At 41.9% G+C, this 17,347-nt stretch overlaps 1 protein-coding gene across 2 annotated transcripts in view; it reads right to left on the bottom strand.

Moving 5' to 3' along the window:
* LOC106568871 (thymocyte selection-associated high mobility group box protein TOX) overlaps window positions 1–13,548 on the bottom strand; it is a 58,679-nt gene extending 45,131 nt beyond the window's left edge. Inside the window, exon 1 of one of the 2 annotated variants that reach the window (XM_014139627.3) lies at window positions 13,069–13,548. In XM_014139627.3, coding sequence (XP_013995102.1) covers window positions 13,069–13,170 — 102 coding nt within the window. In that variant the 5' untranslated portion in view covers window positions 13,171–13,548. The remainder of the gene's footprint in view (window positions 1–13,068) is intronic. The other variant, XM_014139626.3, reaches the window with a different exon arrangement.
* Between the last annotated feature and the right edge of the window lie 3,799 nt (window positions 13,549–17,347).

Here is a 17,347-nt window from a genome sequence, read left to right as displayed (position 1 = left end):
CAGGGCAAGAATTTGGCCAACTGACTTGTTGAAAAGGTGGCACCCTATGACAGTGCCACGTTGAAAGTCACTGAGATCTTCAGTAAGGCCATTCTACTGCCAATGTTTGTCTATGGAGATTGCATGGCTGTGTGCTCGATTTTATACACCTGTCAGCAATGGGTGTGGCTGAAATAGCCGAATCTTTGTATATATGGTGTATGTGTCACTTCGACAAAGACATAATACTAGAACGAATATGGGCTCTCTGCTACAGGAAGTGGCATAATTCCAAAAGGATGCGTTACAGAAGGATATGAGACTTCATCATTGATGTTGCTGCTAGCAGCTATTCTTGAAGACGATTTAACTTGTGATGATCTTCATATGTGGTTCAGCCTCACCTACTTCCGTGAACTGACTTATTATAAGTCAGTCAGTATAGCTAAAGGGCAAAAAGTAAAATCTAATACCTCAGCTGCAATGAAGCCTTGGCTAGCTAGTACCGCTATATTAGCTAGAGTATGACTAGTCCCTATCGCTAAGCATGAACTGAATCACACCTTTACTAGTGTCTCATTTACATATACACTCAGTGGACAGTTTATTAGGTACACCCCCCGTTCACAAAAATTGTTCACTCCTACAGACAAATGAGTCACGTGGCCGTGGCTTGCTATATAAAGCAGGCAGACAGGCATCGTGGCCTTCAGTTACTGTTTGACTGAACATTAGAATGGGAAAAACGATTGACCTAAGTGACTTTGAGCGTGGTATGATCATCGGTGCCAGGCGCACTGGTTCCAGTACCTCAGAAACGTCCGGCCTCCAGGGCTTTTCACACATGACAGTGTCTAGGCTTTACCGAGAATGGGGCGAGAAACCAAAAAATCCAGTCAGCAGCAGTCCTGTGGGCGAAAACAGCTAGTTTATGAGAGGTCGAAGGAGAATGGCAAGAATCGTGCTAACAGTTGGGCCACAAACAGGCAAATAACGGCGCAGTACAACAGTGGTGTGCAGAACAGCATCTCGGAACACACAACTCGTCTGTCTTTGTCAAGGATGGGCTATTGCAGCAGACGACCACACAGGGTTCCACTCCTATCAGCTAAAAACAAGAAGAAGTGGCTCCAGTGGGCACATGATGACCAACACCGGACAACTGAGGAGTGGAAAAACATTGCCTGGAACATGACAGCGAGTTCAGACCTCAAACCCACCAGAGCATCTTTGGGATGAGATGGAACGGGCTGTTCGCAGCATGAATGTACCACCGTCTAATCTCCAGCTACTGCGTGAAGCCATCGCGTCAGCATGGACCAACATCCCTGTGGAACGTTTCTGACACCTTGTACCTTCACGTCATTTAGCAGGCGCATTTATCCAAACTGACCTTAGATGTCTAGGGGCAATTTCATCCTAACATTTCACTCCTAGTCTCAAATAGACCAAGAATTTGAGTATTACACCTAATCGCTCCCTACACCTCAGGACCCGCCACTTCAGTATAGTAACCAGACTCCTTTGTTTGCACAGGGTTCTCCCTTTTTAACCTGGGTTTAATTACAATAGTGCAGCTGTTGCTGGTTTACACAGTGGGTAATATATCTGCCATGTCACCCTGCCTCGACGGCGCCTGCTGTTTGCGCAGGACAGAGTGCAGGACAGAACCCTTTACTCACGCTACAGCCATAGTACCTGTTACCATGGCGACGGTCCACTACAGTACAGACTGTACAGACTGACTGTGCCTGTGGGAGTAGGGCGAAATAGCCCCTCTGAGGTCAGTTTTGTGTTTTGGAGACTAAGGGTTGGGGTTAGGATATGGTGGAAAGGGAGCTGGTCCTAGATCAGTGCCGCAAGACAACTTTAGACCGATGTGTGTCTGCGTGGGACAGGACAGACATGAGCAGGGTACAGGCATTGTTGTTACTATGGGAACAGGACGGACAGTGTTATAAGGATGCAAGGCAGGTGTTATCATCAGGTAGCACAGAGACCCTAGCACCAGGAGATTTCCTGAGCACATAATATACAGTGCATTCGGAAAATATTCAGACGCCTTGACTTTTCCACATTTTGTTACGTTACAGCCTTATTCTATAATGTATTAAAAAAAATCCTTTATCAATCTACAGACAATACCCCATAATGACAAAGCTATAACAGGTTTTTCAATTCTTTTTTTTTTTATTTAGTAAAAAATAATAAACTTGAGACTATGAGACTCGAAATTCAGCTCAGGTGCATCCTGTTTCCATCGATCATCCTTGACATGTTTCTACAACTTGATTGGAGTCCACCAGATGGAAGCCACTCCTCAGTAAAAGGCACATGACAGCCCACTTGGAATTTGCCAAAAGGCACCTAAAGGACAGACCATGAGAAACAAGATTCTCTGGTCTGATGAAACCAAGATTGAACTCTTTGGCCTGAATCCCAAGCGTCAAGTCTGGAGAAAGCCTGGCACCATCCCTACGGTGAAGCATGGTGGTGGCAGCATCATGTTGTTGGGAAGTTTTTCAGCGGCAGGGACTGGGAGACTAGTCAGGATCGAGGGAAAGATGAACGGGGCAAAGTACAGAGAGATCCTTGATGAAAACAACCTTAAGCACACAGCCAAGACAATGCATGAGTGGCTTCGGGACAAGTCTCTGAATGTCCTTGAGTGGCCCAGCCAGAGCCCGGACTTGAACCTAATGGAACATATCTGGAGACCTGAAAATAGCTGTGCGGCGACGCACCCCATCCAACCTGACAGAGCTTGAGAGGATCTGCAGAGAAGAATGGGAGAAACTCCCCAAATACAGGTGTGCCAAGCTTGTAGCTTCATACCCAAGAAGACTCGAGGATGTAATCGCTGCCAAAGATGCTTCAACAAAGCACTGAGTAAAAGGGTCTGAATATTTATGTAAATGTTATATTTCAGTTTTTTTATTTGTAATACATTTTCACAAATGTCTAAAAACCTGTTTTTGCTTTTTGATTATGGGGTAATGTGTGTAGATTTATGAGGCGGAAAAAACGATTTAATCAGTATTAGAATAAGGCTGTGACGTAACAAAATGTGGAAAAAGTCAAGGGGTCTGAATACTTTCCGAATGCACTGTATATGGCTCTGGAACAGACAAGGGAAAACTCCAGGCCCAGGTGAATAACCTAGATATCATGGTAAGGGCAGGGCACAGACATGGGTCGATACATGTCATTTTGAGTCAGGAAAGGAATATTTCACCGGTAAATATGATTATCTTTTAAACCCCCAAATCTGATTTTCCCTCCACATTTTGTAACATTTAGAATGCCCCACAACCAATGGCAAAAACCTATAAGCAGTCCCATATGAAAAGTTAAAAAAATATTTAATACACAGCGAGGGAGAGTCCTTTACTTATGCATGGCTATGTATCTTTTCTTATGAGAGATTATTTGGTGTTGTCACGGTTGTCATATGATGAAGGAGACCAAAGCTCAGAGTGTGTATCGTTCCACATTTTATTATAACTGTGAAACTATGCAAGACATACAAATAAACAAATGAACAAAACAACAAACAGTGATGAAGAGGTGCAACATACACTTACTCAAAATAATCTCCCACAAAACCTAGTGGGAAAACCAACAACTTAAATATGATCCCCAATTAGAGACAACGATTACCAGCTGCCTCTAATTGGAGATCATCCCAAAAAACAACAACATATAAATACAGAAACTGGAACCCCACATAGAAATACAGAAACTAGACAAAAACCCAAGATAGAAAAAAGAAACTACACCAACATAGAAATAAAAAAAAATAGACAAAACCCCCTGTCACGCCCTGACCTAGTCTACCATAGAAAATAAAAGCTTTCTATGGTCAGAACGTGACAGGTGTAGGGTAAGTCTGGTTCCTTTTTAAAGAAGCCTAGTTTTCAGGGTCTGATCTAGCACTCCATACTAAACCACTGAGAGCCTCTGACTGATGCAAAACTAAATTGGATATGACTCAGCTGGTTTGCTAGTGGAATGCCCTTGATGTTAGTCCTCTCGCTCAGTTTCCTCCGATTTCCTTCTCTTCTCATGATAATATATATTATGATACTGTACGGATTATTCTCAAATCGTATCCTGTTTTATATTGCCTAGGCACTGCATATAAATGCTTGCTTATTTGATTATGGCTGTAAATTGATATTGATGATGATGCCGGTAACATAACGCACAGAGAATATGGCAACCCAGTAAACTGATTAGGCTACCATACGTTTTTACCAGGTAACTATTACTGAATAATACAAATCTGTCGAGCAAGACGCTTAACCCTAATTGCTCCTGTAAGTCACTCTGGATAAGAGCTTCAGATATATTACTCAAACGTAAATGTAGAGAATATGGCAACCCAGTAAACTAATTACCTTACTTTTTTACCGGGTAATTACTACTGAATATTAAAAAGATAAACGCCAGTTATACAGGCCACAGTAGGTGCCACAAAAATGTCTACCAATATATCAAAAAACACAGGTCTTCTAGCTTTTAAAACTAAAGTGCAGTCGACCATGAGCTCTGAATTACTGCAGTTTCCTTCAAAGTCAAACATGCAATTACTCTCTCAACCACTGCTATTCTGGCTACATGGTGAGTTCAAATACAGCTGTTCTAAGGCCACATACTGTATATAGTAGACTGAAAACACGCAGAGGAGAACTGGAGGGAATTACAACGGCTTAGAATCAACGAGGATAAGGATACAGATATATGGCTAGAGGTCAAACCCATCTCTTGACCTATTTCATGTGTACGTAGAAGGTCATTTTATAAATGATCATTCATTGTAAATAGCGGACTGCTCTATCTGTCTCTGTGGCTTATAGTGGATACGAGAACTGCTCTGCTCTGCAGTATAATCTGTAACAGTAGCCTGTCGAGACCTTATAGACTTACTGCATCCAAAGCTATCTGCTGTTGTTGGTATAGGGCTATTTTGTAACAGTGGGCGGTAATATTTTATCTTAATCTAACTAGGCAAGTCAGTTAAGAACAAATTCTTATTTTCAATGACGGCCTAGGAACAGTGAGTTAACTGCCTTATTCGGGCAGAACGACAGATTTTCACCTTGTCAGCTCGGGGATTCAATCTTGCAACCTTTCGGTTACTAGTCCAACGCTCTAACCGCTAAGCTACTTGCTGCCCCGAATATGCTTATAGCATCAGAGTAGTAGATGGTACTATAGTATGGTACTATAGTATGACAGCAACGGGCTATCTTGATGATGATGATGATGATGATGATGATGATGATAATGATGCCACCCAGAACCCCACCCAAGATACAGTAAGGAATATGGTCCGAGTCATGAAACAAGATCTGACCTCCACATGCATGCACACAAACAGGTACACACACACACACACACACACACACACACACACACACACACACACACACACACACACACACACACACACACACACACACACACACACACACACACACACACACACACACACACACACACACACAGGTCCTAAGATCAGTGAAGCCTGTACATGTACACAGGCACGCACCCAGGTCCTAAGATCAGTGAAGCCTGTACAGGTACACAGGCACACACACAGGTCCTAAGATCAGTGAAGCCTGTACAGGTACACAGGCACGCACCCAGGTCCTAAGATCAGTGAAGCCTGTACATGCATCAAAAGGTGGGCAGGTGCCACTTAAACACTTGGGTATAAAGGGCTGTGAGTGGGCAGCAGAGCCAAAAGGCCTTGGAGCAGGTGGAGGAGTCAGCGGAGGAAGGTCACACACTCACACACACAGAGAGACACACCACCCTTCACAGGACAATGGGAGACACACTATTGTAAAGGGTTTGCTCGCTCGCACGCACGCACCAAACACACGCACACACACGCCCACAAAGAACATTACACAAAGGATTATCCAGGCACACAAAACAAAGAGCAATTTGACAGAAAAAACACTAGCTAAGACAGTCATTATCTAAGAAGAAAGAAGATGCATAAATCATGGTTATGACAGGCAGTCTAAACACATGAAAGTAGCCAATAATGGTCACTGTAGTCGTCAATAACGGTAATACCATAATAAAGAAAATCTTACCATTTCTCCAAAAGCTCCAAACACCACAACAACTCACTCAATCCATCAACTCCGAAAAAACAAGGGGGAATTCTCTTAATTTGAAAATGATTGCAATATGTTTTGCTTGGAGAATAAACCAAACAATTAGGCTATTCTGGATCCGTTATTCACGGCCCATCTGTTTGGACTGTATCAAACCAGGAGCCTAATCACTCATTCATATGTGGCCTATCTTTGGGCACACTCAAGCCAGGGAAGTGTGTGTGTGTGTATGTGCGCGCGTACATGAATGTTTGTGCGTGTGCGTTCCCACACGTGTGTGTGTCTGCGCTTTTCGGCAGACGGATCCCAATCACCATTCAGTGCCAGGGATTCTCAGGGTACGATACAGACGGTAAAAAACATGCCAAACTGGAACCAACACAAGTCCAGATTTTATGATCATTATGTTCAGCGACTTAATTAGCTGATCCTTCGTCTCTGTAACACTCCATTCACCACCAGCTCATTACATAGGATTGAGGCAGCGGGTTTAGGATCAGATTTGACAGAAGTTGGAAGCTGTCTTTCTTTAAGCGTCATATGGTTGAGAAAACCATTACAGTCATTGGTGATATATTCAACACAGTCACTGAGATTGTAAACACACACAGGTGATCTGTGTGCTCGCTTGCAAATGTGCACGAATACATATGTATGTGGATGTGTTTACAGTAGCACCACAGTTCCACATAGCCATTCCTCTGAGTTTCTCTATCTGCCAATAGGCACACATGATGCGCAATTAAATCCTCTGCTGGCATTGGGCTGAAGCTGTCAATCAGAGGCCCGATGTCTTTCGACAGCGCCCAGTGAACCGTGGATCGCTGGCCGCAGCACAGGAACTCACAAGAGTCCCTGCTATTGTTACCAGCAAGCAGGAATTCAGCCGCAATTAGGCCTGGCTTTTTAGGAAGCCCTCAGCCTAGTGCTCTGCGGTAGCTAACAGAGAGAGAGAGAGGGAGAGACAGGAGAGAGAGAGAGAGAGAGAGAGAGAGAGAGAGAGAGAGAGAGAGAGAGAGAGAGAGACAGGACAGAGAGAGAGAGAGAGAGCGAGAGAGAGAGAGAGAGAGAGAGAGAGAGAGAGAGAGAGAGAGAGCTGACTCAGAGGTTTTCACTTGGCTCTATCCTACTGTGTGAATGTTTACAGTGTAACAACAGATTAGTGTTACGTATAGCGGGGCAATGTGGGAAAAACTGTATGGAGGAGAAAAATAATATATACAGACGCAGGATCTTATTTTGACCCAGTTTACTACAGCAAGAAATTATCCTGCAGCAACAGGAAATGTGAATACTTTTTTTGTACACGCTGATAAATTGTTCGTTAGGGCAAATCAAGTCTGAAATGTCAAAGTGCAAATTACAAACATTAAATAAGCTACATGTTTGCATTTCCTTCTGCGCAGGAAAATTCTCAGCAACAAAATTGTGATCAGATTAAGATCCTACATCTGTAGGACTATCAATATCACCAGGCACATGACTTATGAAACCAGGCTCATTCTATTCTATTCTATTATATCCTATGAATGAAGGTAACAAAGAAATAAACATATAAGAAGCATACTACATGCAGGAAGGTAATGTGAAGTAATTATGTGTCAGAGTTGACCTGATATCATTACTCATGATGTTAGTAATGGGAAAAGCATCTGAGCAAAAAGAACAGCCATAGAGCTCCATTTGTCATGTGTGTATTCTGTACCATTACTTAAAGGGATACTTAAAGGGCAACTCGTGGATACCATTTTTATGTCCCAGTGTCCAGTATGAAATAATTCAGAGGTAGTTTATTGAGCCGTAACGTTAGCTAACCTTCCTGGGGTCCAACACCAATTAATAAGACATTACAAACAATTACAAATTCAGACTTCACAAAAATGTAACAAGCAGACAATACACACACTGAAGTCATTGTGCTAGCGCTAGTTAGCAACTTCCTTCAAACCACACGCAGAGACATAAACATGGCATCCACGAGTTCATCTGACTCTGGGGAAGAAGATAAAGTGCCTCATTACCAAAATCCCGAAGTATTCCTTTAAGGTTGAATAGTGTGCATGCACTTAGCATAGGTTAAGTGGGAGCATGGCATTTACATACGCTTACATAGACTTACAGTACTTAGCATCCAACAAAACAGACATGTTGACAACATATGTGGAGCTATAAAATCTAGGTTTGGTTGAGATGGTGCGACTGAGGACTTTAACGTACAACACGTTACTACAGAACTTGCATAAACCCTGCATTTATGAGGAATCATATCAAGACCGTAGTCCAAAGGGTTACTCCAGGACCAGGACCTATGTTCATGAGGCGTCTCAAAGTAGGGGTGACGATCTAGAATCAGGTTCCCCATGACCATATCATCTTATTTCTTATGATCTAAAAGACAAAGCTGATCCTAGGTGATCAATTTTACACCGAGTCGCTTTATGAATAGGACTGAGGAGGATTCCCTCAAATACAAAAGCTGTTTGACTTTAAACGTGTGCCTTGTGCTACCTCCGTTAATACCATTAAAGCTTGATGGCCACTGGGCAGGGTTTTTATCTTATGGGTGGGTGAAGAGCTTCGTCTTATAACCAAATGTCTGTTGGGGATTGACCCAACCGCAGGAGTCTACAAACAAATGACTATGGTGAACAACATAAAGGTGACTGACTGGGCTGCATCTATGAGTGGAGTTAGTAGTGTGACCATCAAACATTCTGATGTTTAAAATGTTGTTTATGTATTTTATGTCTGTCATAGGCAGGATCCATTGATCCAGGTTTATTAGACAAAAGCAACAATGACAAAAATGTGCAACATGTGTAATGGAAACGGCAGATATAGGAGAAACCTAAAGATCTGTACAACTGGTGTGGATTTTTTATTTTGTCTAACCTTCTTTATGGCGATAAATGGTGATGGAAATGGGATGTCATCACGTAACTATAAAGCTCCACTCCACATTTCATTTTAAATGCCTACTGCTTGCAAAATAAAAATGTTCAACAATACAAATTATGTTTCTTTGCAGGACGAGGATTTCCTGACTTTCAAGAATTGCTTTGCTTGCTTTTCTGGTTGGCAGGCAAGTTTCACCATCCAATTATTTCAGATCTACAGGAGTGTAAGTTTCACCGTGGCGTTGCATTCTAGCCTACATGCTGGCTTTCGCGGGGTATACCTGAGACGTGAAACAGATAGGTGGGAAGGCATAGAGGCTGTCGCCAATTTATTCATGCGTAATTGCTCTAAATGGGTAATGGAAACACTTCAACCACTACCTTTTTATTCCACACTGTAGGTTTTATCGACGCAAAATAGTTACATGGAAACTTTGTCGCATCTATTTTCTATGCAAACTTTTAAAATGCTGACAAAAAAAGAGTCACTGGACAAGTTAATGGAAACATAATGTAGCTAATGTCATTGAATGAAGCCAAAGGCATATTTCCACACTGTGTGGACAATCTATCTACAGTATGTTGATCCAACCCACCAGAGTATCTTGTTGACATAAGCTGTTGACTCTAGCCACAACCCCGTAGATATCACTCAGTGTAATTCCACAGCTTAATTCAGGTTCATAGCAGGCTTCTAAAGCTTTATAACATGCTTAAGAATCTCAAAGCATGCATAAAGCAAGTTACTGTTCACAGAAGACGACAGGGACATTTTGTGCTTGTATCCATGTTGTACAGTAAATGTATCTTAGTTGGGATCTGAATTCAGATTTACAGTGTTTCCCTTTGAAGTAGTGAAAATAAAAAAACTGAGGCACCACCGAAGCGCTTTTTTGAGCCAGGAAAAACCCTGGAATGTTAATGTAGTATTACTTCATTAAATCAGAGACCACTGCTGACACAGTGATGTATAGTGAGTAATATAGCAAGTTAAGCAAGTAGGTCTGGAACTATTGTCCTACATCAATCAGTAAGTTACATTACTAAGATGACTATCCTTGACAGAGACTAGAAGCTCAAAGTTGTCTCTGTTGCTCGGATCATGAATGTACATGTACAGTAGTATCAAATGTCAATACCAAAAATGGAAATATAGATGAGTAATGTTGATAATATTCAAAACTTGAGCAAGCTCTCTGTGGATGAGCCTGACCGGGAGCCTAACTGCTGTGCTGCTGTGCTGCTGTGTTGCCTGCCTGCTCTGGGCCCTGTGCTGTGCAAACCTGGGTTCAAATACTATTTAAATTATTTTAAATACCTTATACCTGTGCTTGATTGAGCTTGCCTGGCTTACTGGACCAATAAAATAGTCCCAAAACTGTAAACCCTGCCCATCTGGCACTCCAAGCAGGCTAGAGCAAATGCTCAAAGATTTCAAATAGTATTTGAACCCAGGTCTGAGCTGCTGCGTGTGCTTGGTTAGTAAATACAAAGGACAGGGTATTAATGTCGGGGTCGACTTCCCAGAGCCCCTCAGAGATCCAGGACCACCAAAGAGCTCAGTAATTTGCACTAAATTGAAAATGCCTGAGGCTAAGACAAACGTACAGATGACAAACACACACACAGTCACTCACATACAGAACTGTGACACACACACACACAAACAGAGAGAGACAAAGACACCACAGTGTCTATACAACAGAGTAAAGTCCATGACAAGAATACAGAACTGACATATCAGATGTATCATCTTCGATTAGAACCAATAAGCAAAATGTATGCATCCAAGGCATGTTGAAGACTGTTACATGAAGCCTTGTCATTTCTTCAACCATCTCTAAATCAATGAAAACGGTCACAAAATCAAAAGGTACCCAGCCATCAATAAAAGCTTGGAAATGTCATTCCCTCTTTCTGCAATTCCACAAAATAAGACCAATCAACCCCATCTGCCATAGCAACCAAGATTTGATGTTATTACAGTAAAATATCATAATCATAACATGAAATCATATTTTGGACCACTCTAAACAGGTTTCTAAATTGCTTTGCATCAACTTGGCTAAATGGCAAGGGATCATGAGCTGTTCATGAATAACATTTGAGATGATGGAGTCGGACAGAATATCTGGCCAAACAGCCAATCTACTCTAAAGAAAGGGTTAAGGCGGACACCTAGTCAGTTGTCCAACTGAATGCCTTCAACTGAAATGTGTCTTCCACATTTAACCCAACCCCTCTGAATCAGAGAGGTGCAGGGGGGTTGCCTTAATCAACATCCACAGTGCCCCGGGAACAGTGGGTTAACTGCCTTGCTCAGAGGCAGAACGACGGATTTTTACCTTGTCGGCTGGGGAGAAATGGGCCTGAATCAACCCATGCTTTTGAATGAAACTAGACGTGAACAGAACCTCTTCCCTGCTATAAATATAGAAAGAACCTGGTGCTAGAGGGGGTACGCAGCTGGAGGTTGAATGTTTGAAGGGGGTACCGGACTATAAAAAGTTTGGGAACTAGTGTTGTAGATAACTAGATAACTAGATAAAAAAAAAATAAAAAAAAAAAATAACAGTGAAGTCGGTATAGAACTGGCTCTATCACTGGGTAATTGCACATGCACAGACCTCGTAGAGCAGCACACAGGCCATCTCTGTCTGTTTGCACTGGAAATACCTCGCTCCCTTCTCACAATCACATGTGTTTGCGCTAGGGCTTCTCTCTCTCTACCTCTACCCCACACACATTTCTATCTCTTTCATTACCTCTCTCTGTCTCTCTCCCTCTCTCCAGCACACTCTCTTTTTCTTTCTCATTCTCTCTCTGATTCTCTCTCTCTCTCTCTCTCTCTCTCTCTCTGGTTATAGCACACTCCTCTCTTTTTCTCTCGTTTTCTCTCTTTCTCTTACTCATTCTCTTGTTCTCTCCTCTCTCTCTCTCTCCTCTCTCTCATCCTATATGAACGACCCACCCGCCATCTCATTACACTGAACGCTAAAATGGAAAATCTAGGATAGTGTTTAGACTGCAAGGACATGCTCAAACAGTACAATTTAATCTTTTAGATGATATCTATAGGACACATGCCCCTACTCCATCTCTCTCTCTCTCTCTCTCTCTCTCTCTCTCTCTTTCACCCTCTTTCTCTCTCTATTTTCCCTGCAGAGACTTCAGAGATCTTATATAAAAAAAAAGACAGAGCAGTGAATCAAAAGGCATAGAAATAGTACAACCCCCAAACCCCCCTCTACCCCTCCCTCCCTTCAAAATCCCTACCCCCATTCGCTTATGCTCGCTCTCTCTCCCTCTCTCTCCCTCACGCACACATACACAGCAGCACACACACACACACAAACGCACCCACAAACGGACTCACATTCAAACACACACACACACACACACACACACACTCAAACACACACAGCACAGTATCATTATGCGGAAAAGGACCTGTTCAGACAACCTGAATGTGAAAGTCGTTTTAAACTGTGGGTTTGAAAGCAGACAGTAAATTACAATGATTTTATTATGGTGAAAGTACATGTGTATAAACAAGACTAGGGTTGAGTTACAGTGCGTAAAACAGGCACAATTACTCCATATAACCAGAGGTAGAGGATTGCATTCAACATACGTCATGTTTGTGATGATTATTCTAGTCTACCCTAAATTCTGTAAGTGACGCAATGACAGAAACAATTTACTATTTTGTGTCATTAAATTAGATAAAAACTCAGTTGAGCGCTTTGGAAGAAACTTCACTGATATTGATAGCGTTGCGTTCATCACCAGTTATACACACAGCCAACAATGCACAATTAAGCTAAGGGTAAAATAAGCAATAAATATTTATATGACATGAAATAACTAGACATTTTATGCATGAATGTTTGTTCCTGTTGTCATTGATATCAAATGGATGGACATAAAGTACTTTTCTTTCAGGGCAGTGCGTAACATCCACTTTCTGAAGAGCGTTTTTATGCATATCCATAACACATTGTGCGAAATTAAACAAATAGACTATATTCCTATAGCCTAGTCCCGATGCGACTCACCTTATTGCAGTACGGGGAATCAGGATACTGCAATGGTCCCAATCGGGAAGAATCTGTTGCTGGTAAAGACTGTGGTGGAGGTGGATATACTCTCACGTCCATTTCAGTAAAACATCAATCTCCACACAAGCTTTTCCACTCCGGCGTCTACTTTTGAGTCCTCAAAAGTTGAAGGTACTATAAAGACCGATTGTCGAACTTGGCAAAAGTCTAGGGCTGTATGCTAAAAATGGCAAACTGTGATGCTCTCACATGCGTTCGCGGTTTTACAGAAGAAAGAAAAAAACTAACATTATCAACGTACGTCGCACTATCAACGACGGACTTGGTAAACGAAGGTTAAACGGTGTAACTTTGAAAGCTGTAGGCTATCACTCGATTGTTGAAGAAGTTATTGCGCGTCTTTCTCTTTCTGACAGATGCATTTGCAGCGACAGTAGTTGTTTCTATCCAGCGGCTACAGTCATCTGCAAGCGAATGGGGCACGGTAGGATTGCCTGTTTGCTCGCAATTCATACAAAGGACTTTACAGACAGGGCAGGGGCAAGAGCGTAGCTACAGTATGGCGACATACTCTACCTAGTAGGCGCACGGGTGAATGCAGCGCCTGCGTCACTTGCATTCGCTTGCACTTCACATAATTTGTAGGCTATATGAATCATTTTTACGTTGCCTATACATTATGGTTGAATTCCTTTAGAAAGCCAAAATTAGGACTACAGCTTTGTGGGCTCTTTGTGTTAGTTTGGTACACTAGCCTAGGCTACGAACAGGGCCATCATGCACCCATTATTTTAGAGGGGGCACCTGAAACAGCTTTTTCCTGCAATATACTCACATAAAAATACTACAGTTTACTATAGAATACTATAGTACTTACTGTACAATGCTGTAGAATTCTGCAGTAAACTGTAGTATACTGTAGAATACGATACTACACACTGTAGTATCTTTCGATCACATAGTGCTTACTTTAGATTTGTTTTGATGGATTGGACTGCTAACTACATTTACTGCTAGCTTTGTCGATGCTGTTTTGATTTGAATGTGCTGGCCTTGGGGAGTTCATGCCAGGATTCTCTCAGAGGTTCCCCCTCAATCCTGTTGTGCTTTTATAGTGTAGCGTAAAATACTCCAATACTATACTTGATTGTATTGTTTTTAAATAGTCCAATAAAATCAATCATGAACGTGACTTGTTTCAGGAAACTAGGTGTATGTCGCACTACTTCACAGGAGACATTTCAACGTAAACATACATTTTTTTAATCAAAATGTGGGTTTTGGCAGAAATGTCTTCTGGAGCATGGGAACTTTCATGTATAGGAATGAAATTGTTAAATGACGAGCCTAGTCGGTTTAGCCACGGAAAAAGAAAGGAACCTAGCCTCTCTCAAAGAGTGCAGTATATAAAGTCAGAAAATCTGCTGTCTCAGCCAATGCCTGTCACCAAGGGAGTACCCCAAGGCTCGATCCTAGGCTCCACGCTCTTCTCAATTTACATCAACAACATAGCTCAGGCAGTAGGAAGCTCTCTCATCCATTTATATGCAGATGATACTTACACTCAGCTGGCCCCTCCCCGGATTTTGTGTTAAAGGCTCTACAACAAAGCTTTCTTAGTGTCTAACAAGCTTTCTCTACCCTTAACCGTGTTCTGAACACTCCAAAACAAAGGTCATGTAGTTTGGTAAGAAGAATGCCCCTCTTCCCACAGGTGTTATTACTACCTCTGAGGGTTTAGAACTTGAGGTAGTCACCTCATACACGTACTTGGGAGTATGGCTAGACGGTGCACTGTCCTTCTCTCAGCACATATCAAAGCTGCAGGCTAAAGTTAAATTTAAACTTGGTTTCCTCTATCGCAATCGCTCCTCTTTCACCCCAGCTGCCAAACTAACCCTGATTTAGATGACCATCCTACCCATGCTAGATTACGGAGACACAATTTATAGATCAGCAGGTAAGGGTGCTCTCGAGCGGCTAGATGTTCTTTACCATTCGGCCATCAGATTTGCCACCAATTCTCCTTATAGGACACATCACTGCACTCTATACTCCTCTGTAAACTGGTCATCTCTGTATACCCATCGCAAGACCCACTGGTTGATGCTTATTTATAAAACCCCCTCACTCCCCCCTATCTGAGATATCTACTGCAGCCCTCATCCTTCACATACAACACCCGTTCTGTCAGTCACATTCTGTTAAAGTCCCCAAAGCACACACATCCCTGGGTCACTCGTGTTTTCAGTTCACTGCAGCTAGCGACTGGAACGAGCTGCAACAAACACTCAAACTGGACAGTTTTATCTCAATCTCTTCATTCAAAGACTCAATCATGGACACTCTTACTGACAGTTGTGGCTGCTTTGTGTGATGTTTTGTTGTCTCTACCTTCTTGCCCTTTTTGCTGTTGTCTGTGCCCAATAATGTTTGTACTATGTTTTGTGCTGCTACCATGTTGTGTTGCTACCATGCTGTGTGGGTCATGTGTTGCTGCTGTGCTATGTTGTTGCCTTATGTCTCTCTTTATGTAGTGTTGTGTTGTCTCTCTTGTTGTGATGTGTGCTTTGTCCTATATTTATATTGTATTTATTTTTAATCCCAGGCCCCCGTCCCCGCAGGAGGCCTTTTGCCTTTTGGTAGGCCGTCATTGTAAATAATAATTTGTTCTTAACTGAAAAATAATAAATACAAAATAAAAAGCCATGATTGGGTGAGATAATGGATGGGCTGGACATGCCAGGAGATGATTTTGGATTGGTCTGCCATGTAGCATGCTTCTGTCTATAACGTGAGCTGCTCAATATGTGTTAAGAGTCCTTTCAACCTCGCATTTTTTGAAAGATATAACGTTAGCCATCGAGAACTACAAAAGTTTTGCTACTTTTCTCAACAACATTGATGCCCTGAATTTATCAGGCGCTATCAACACATCAGTTGGAAAAAGTGATGGGCTACTTTCTGCACACGCCACGGTCAGTGTGAACCGGAGTGACTTGACACAATGCTGGCCAAACAAGATGTAGCTACAAACAAAACAGAGTTCAACGTTTCCAGTCTGCCGTGAATCGTTCATCCATGTATATGGGTAACAGTCTAGCTACATGTTCAGAAATTAGAAGTTTCTAATTTAGTCAGAAAGTTATTTTCATTGCAAGTTAAAACGTACTGTTAGCTAGCTAGCTCCCTAGCTAATGCTACATGTATGATCTATTTGATTCAGAAATCCATTTGCATTGCTAGTTATAGCCTAATGTTAGCTAGCTAACATTGAACCTAGTTTGTTAGCTCTTTAACTACCTGCAGAGTCATACTACAGCTATGACAATTTTTGTATCGGTAGTAGTATGAGTTGGTATTATGCCGGTTCATTGTTTAGCTAGCTAGCTAGCTACATGTCTAAACAAAAGACTCCACTTCGCCAGATTATTAGGTGTGTGTGGTGTGTCTGGAGGTGATTACGGCCATATATTGTATTTCAATAGTGACCCATCCACTTAGCTAGAAGTGGCTGGGGGGTTATAGCATTTCCTTCACATGACCTATCAATTTAGACAAGTGTGTCGGGTAAGCGTCATCTAATAAAATATTTTTTATCTGGACACTTTCTGTTTTTGATATTGCTACTATGCAAGTGACCATTTCCCTGTACCGTTTACACCTTCTGTATCCTGTGCATGTGACAAATAAACATTGATTTTATTTGATACAGTGTGTGTTTACCAGAGACGGTAATGTGAAGAACAACATGACCTGCAACAAAGTCAGATTAGGATATAGGCCAAGGACTAGATAAATTGTATTTTTACCTGGAGATTTTCCTTATTGTAGGCTACTACTTTTACCACTTGTAGTCTTGAAATCTTTGGTTGTTTACTAAACTACTCACTCAGTTTAGCACATGGCCTCGCGTGAATCCTTAAAGAGATGGGTGGGGCTAAGGCTTAAGAGGGTGTGAACGATGCTGAATGGGTGTAGACAAAGAAGAGCTCTCCAGTTGGTGTACCAAAACTTTCAAGGGACATTTTCTCAAAAATGGGGTTACAAATGTATCAACTTTCAAAGCATAATTACTTTCCCATTGTTCCTCAGCTGCAGTGCAGTGTATGATATACAACTTTCTAGCTCTGAGTCTATACTTCTAGCCAATGTAAAAAATACAATTTCATATGTTGCTACATAAGACCGAATCAAGGTGGTCGGTCACAAATGTGGACACATTGCAATTTAAGAATTTGTTGAGAATAACAAAACATTTAAAATGTATTTCCAT

This window comes from Salmo salar, chromosome 14, assembly GCF_965601325.2.
Source record: "Salmo salar chromosome 14, fSalSal1, whole genome shotgun sequence".
NCBI lineage: Eukaryota > Metazoa > Chordata > Actinopteri > Salmoniformes > Salmonidae > Salmo > Salmo salar.
Note: the sequence above shows the minus strand (reverse complement) of the source record. Positions and strands in the feature narration are given on the sequence as shown.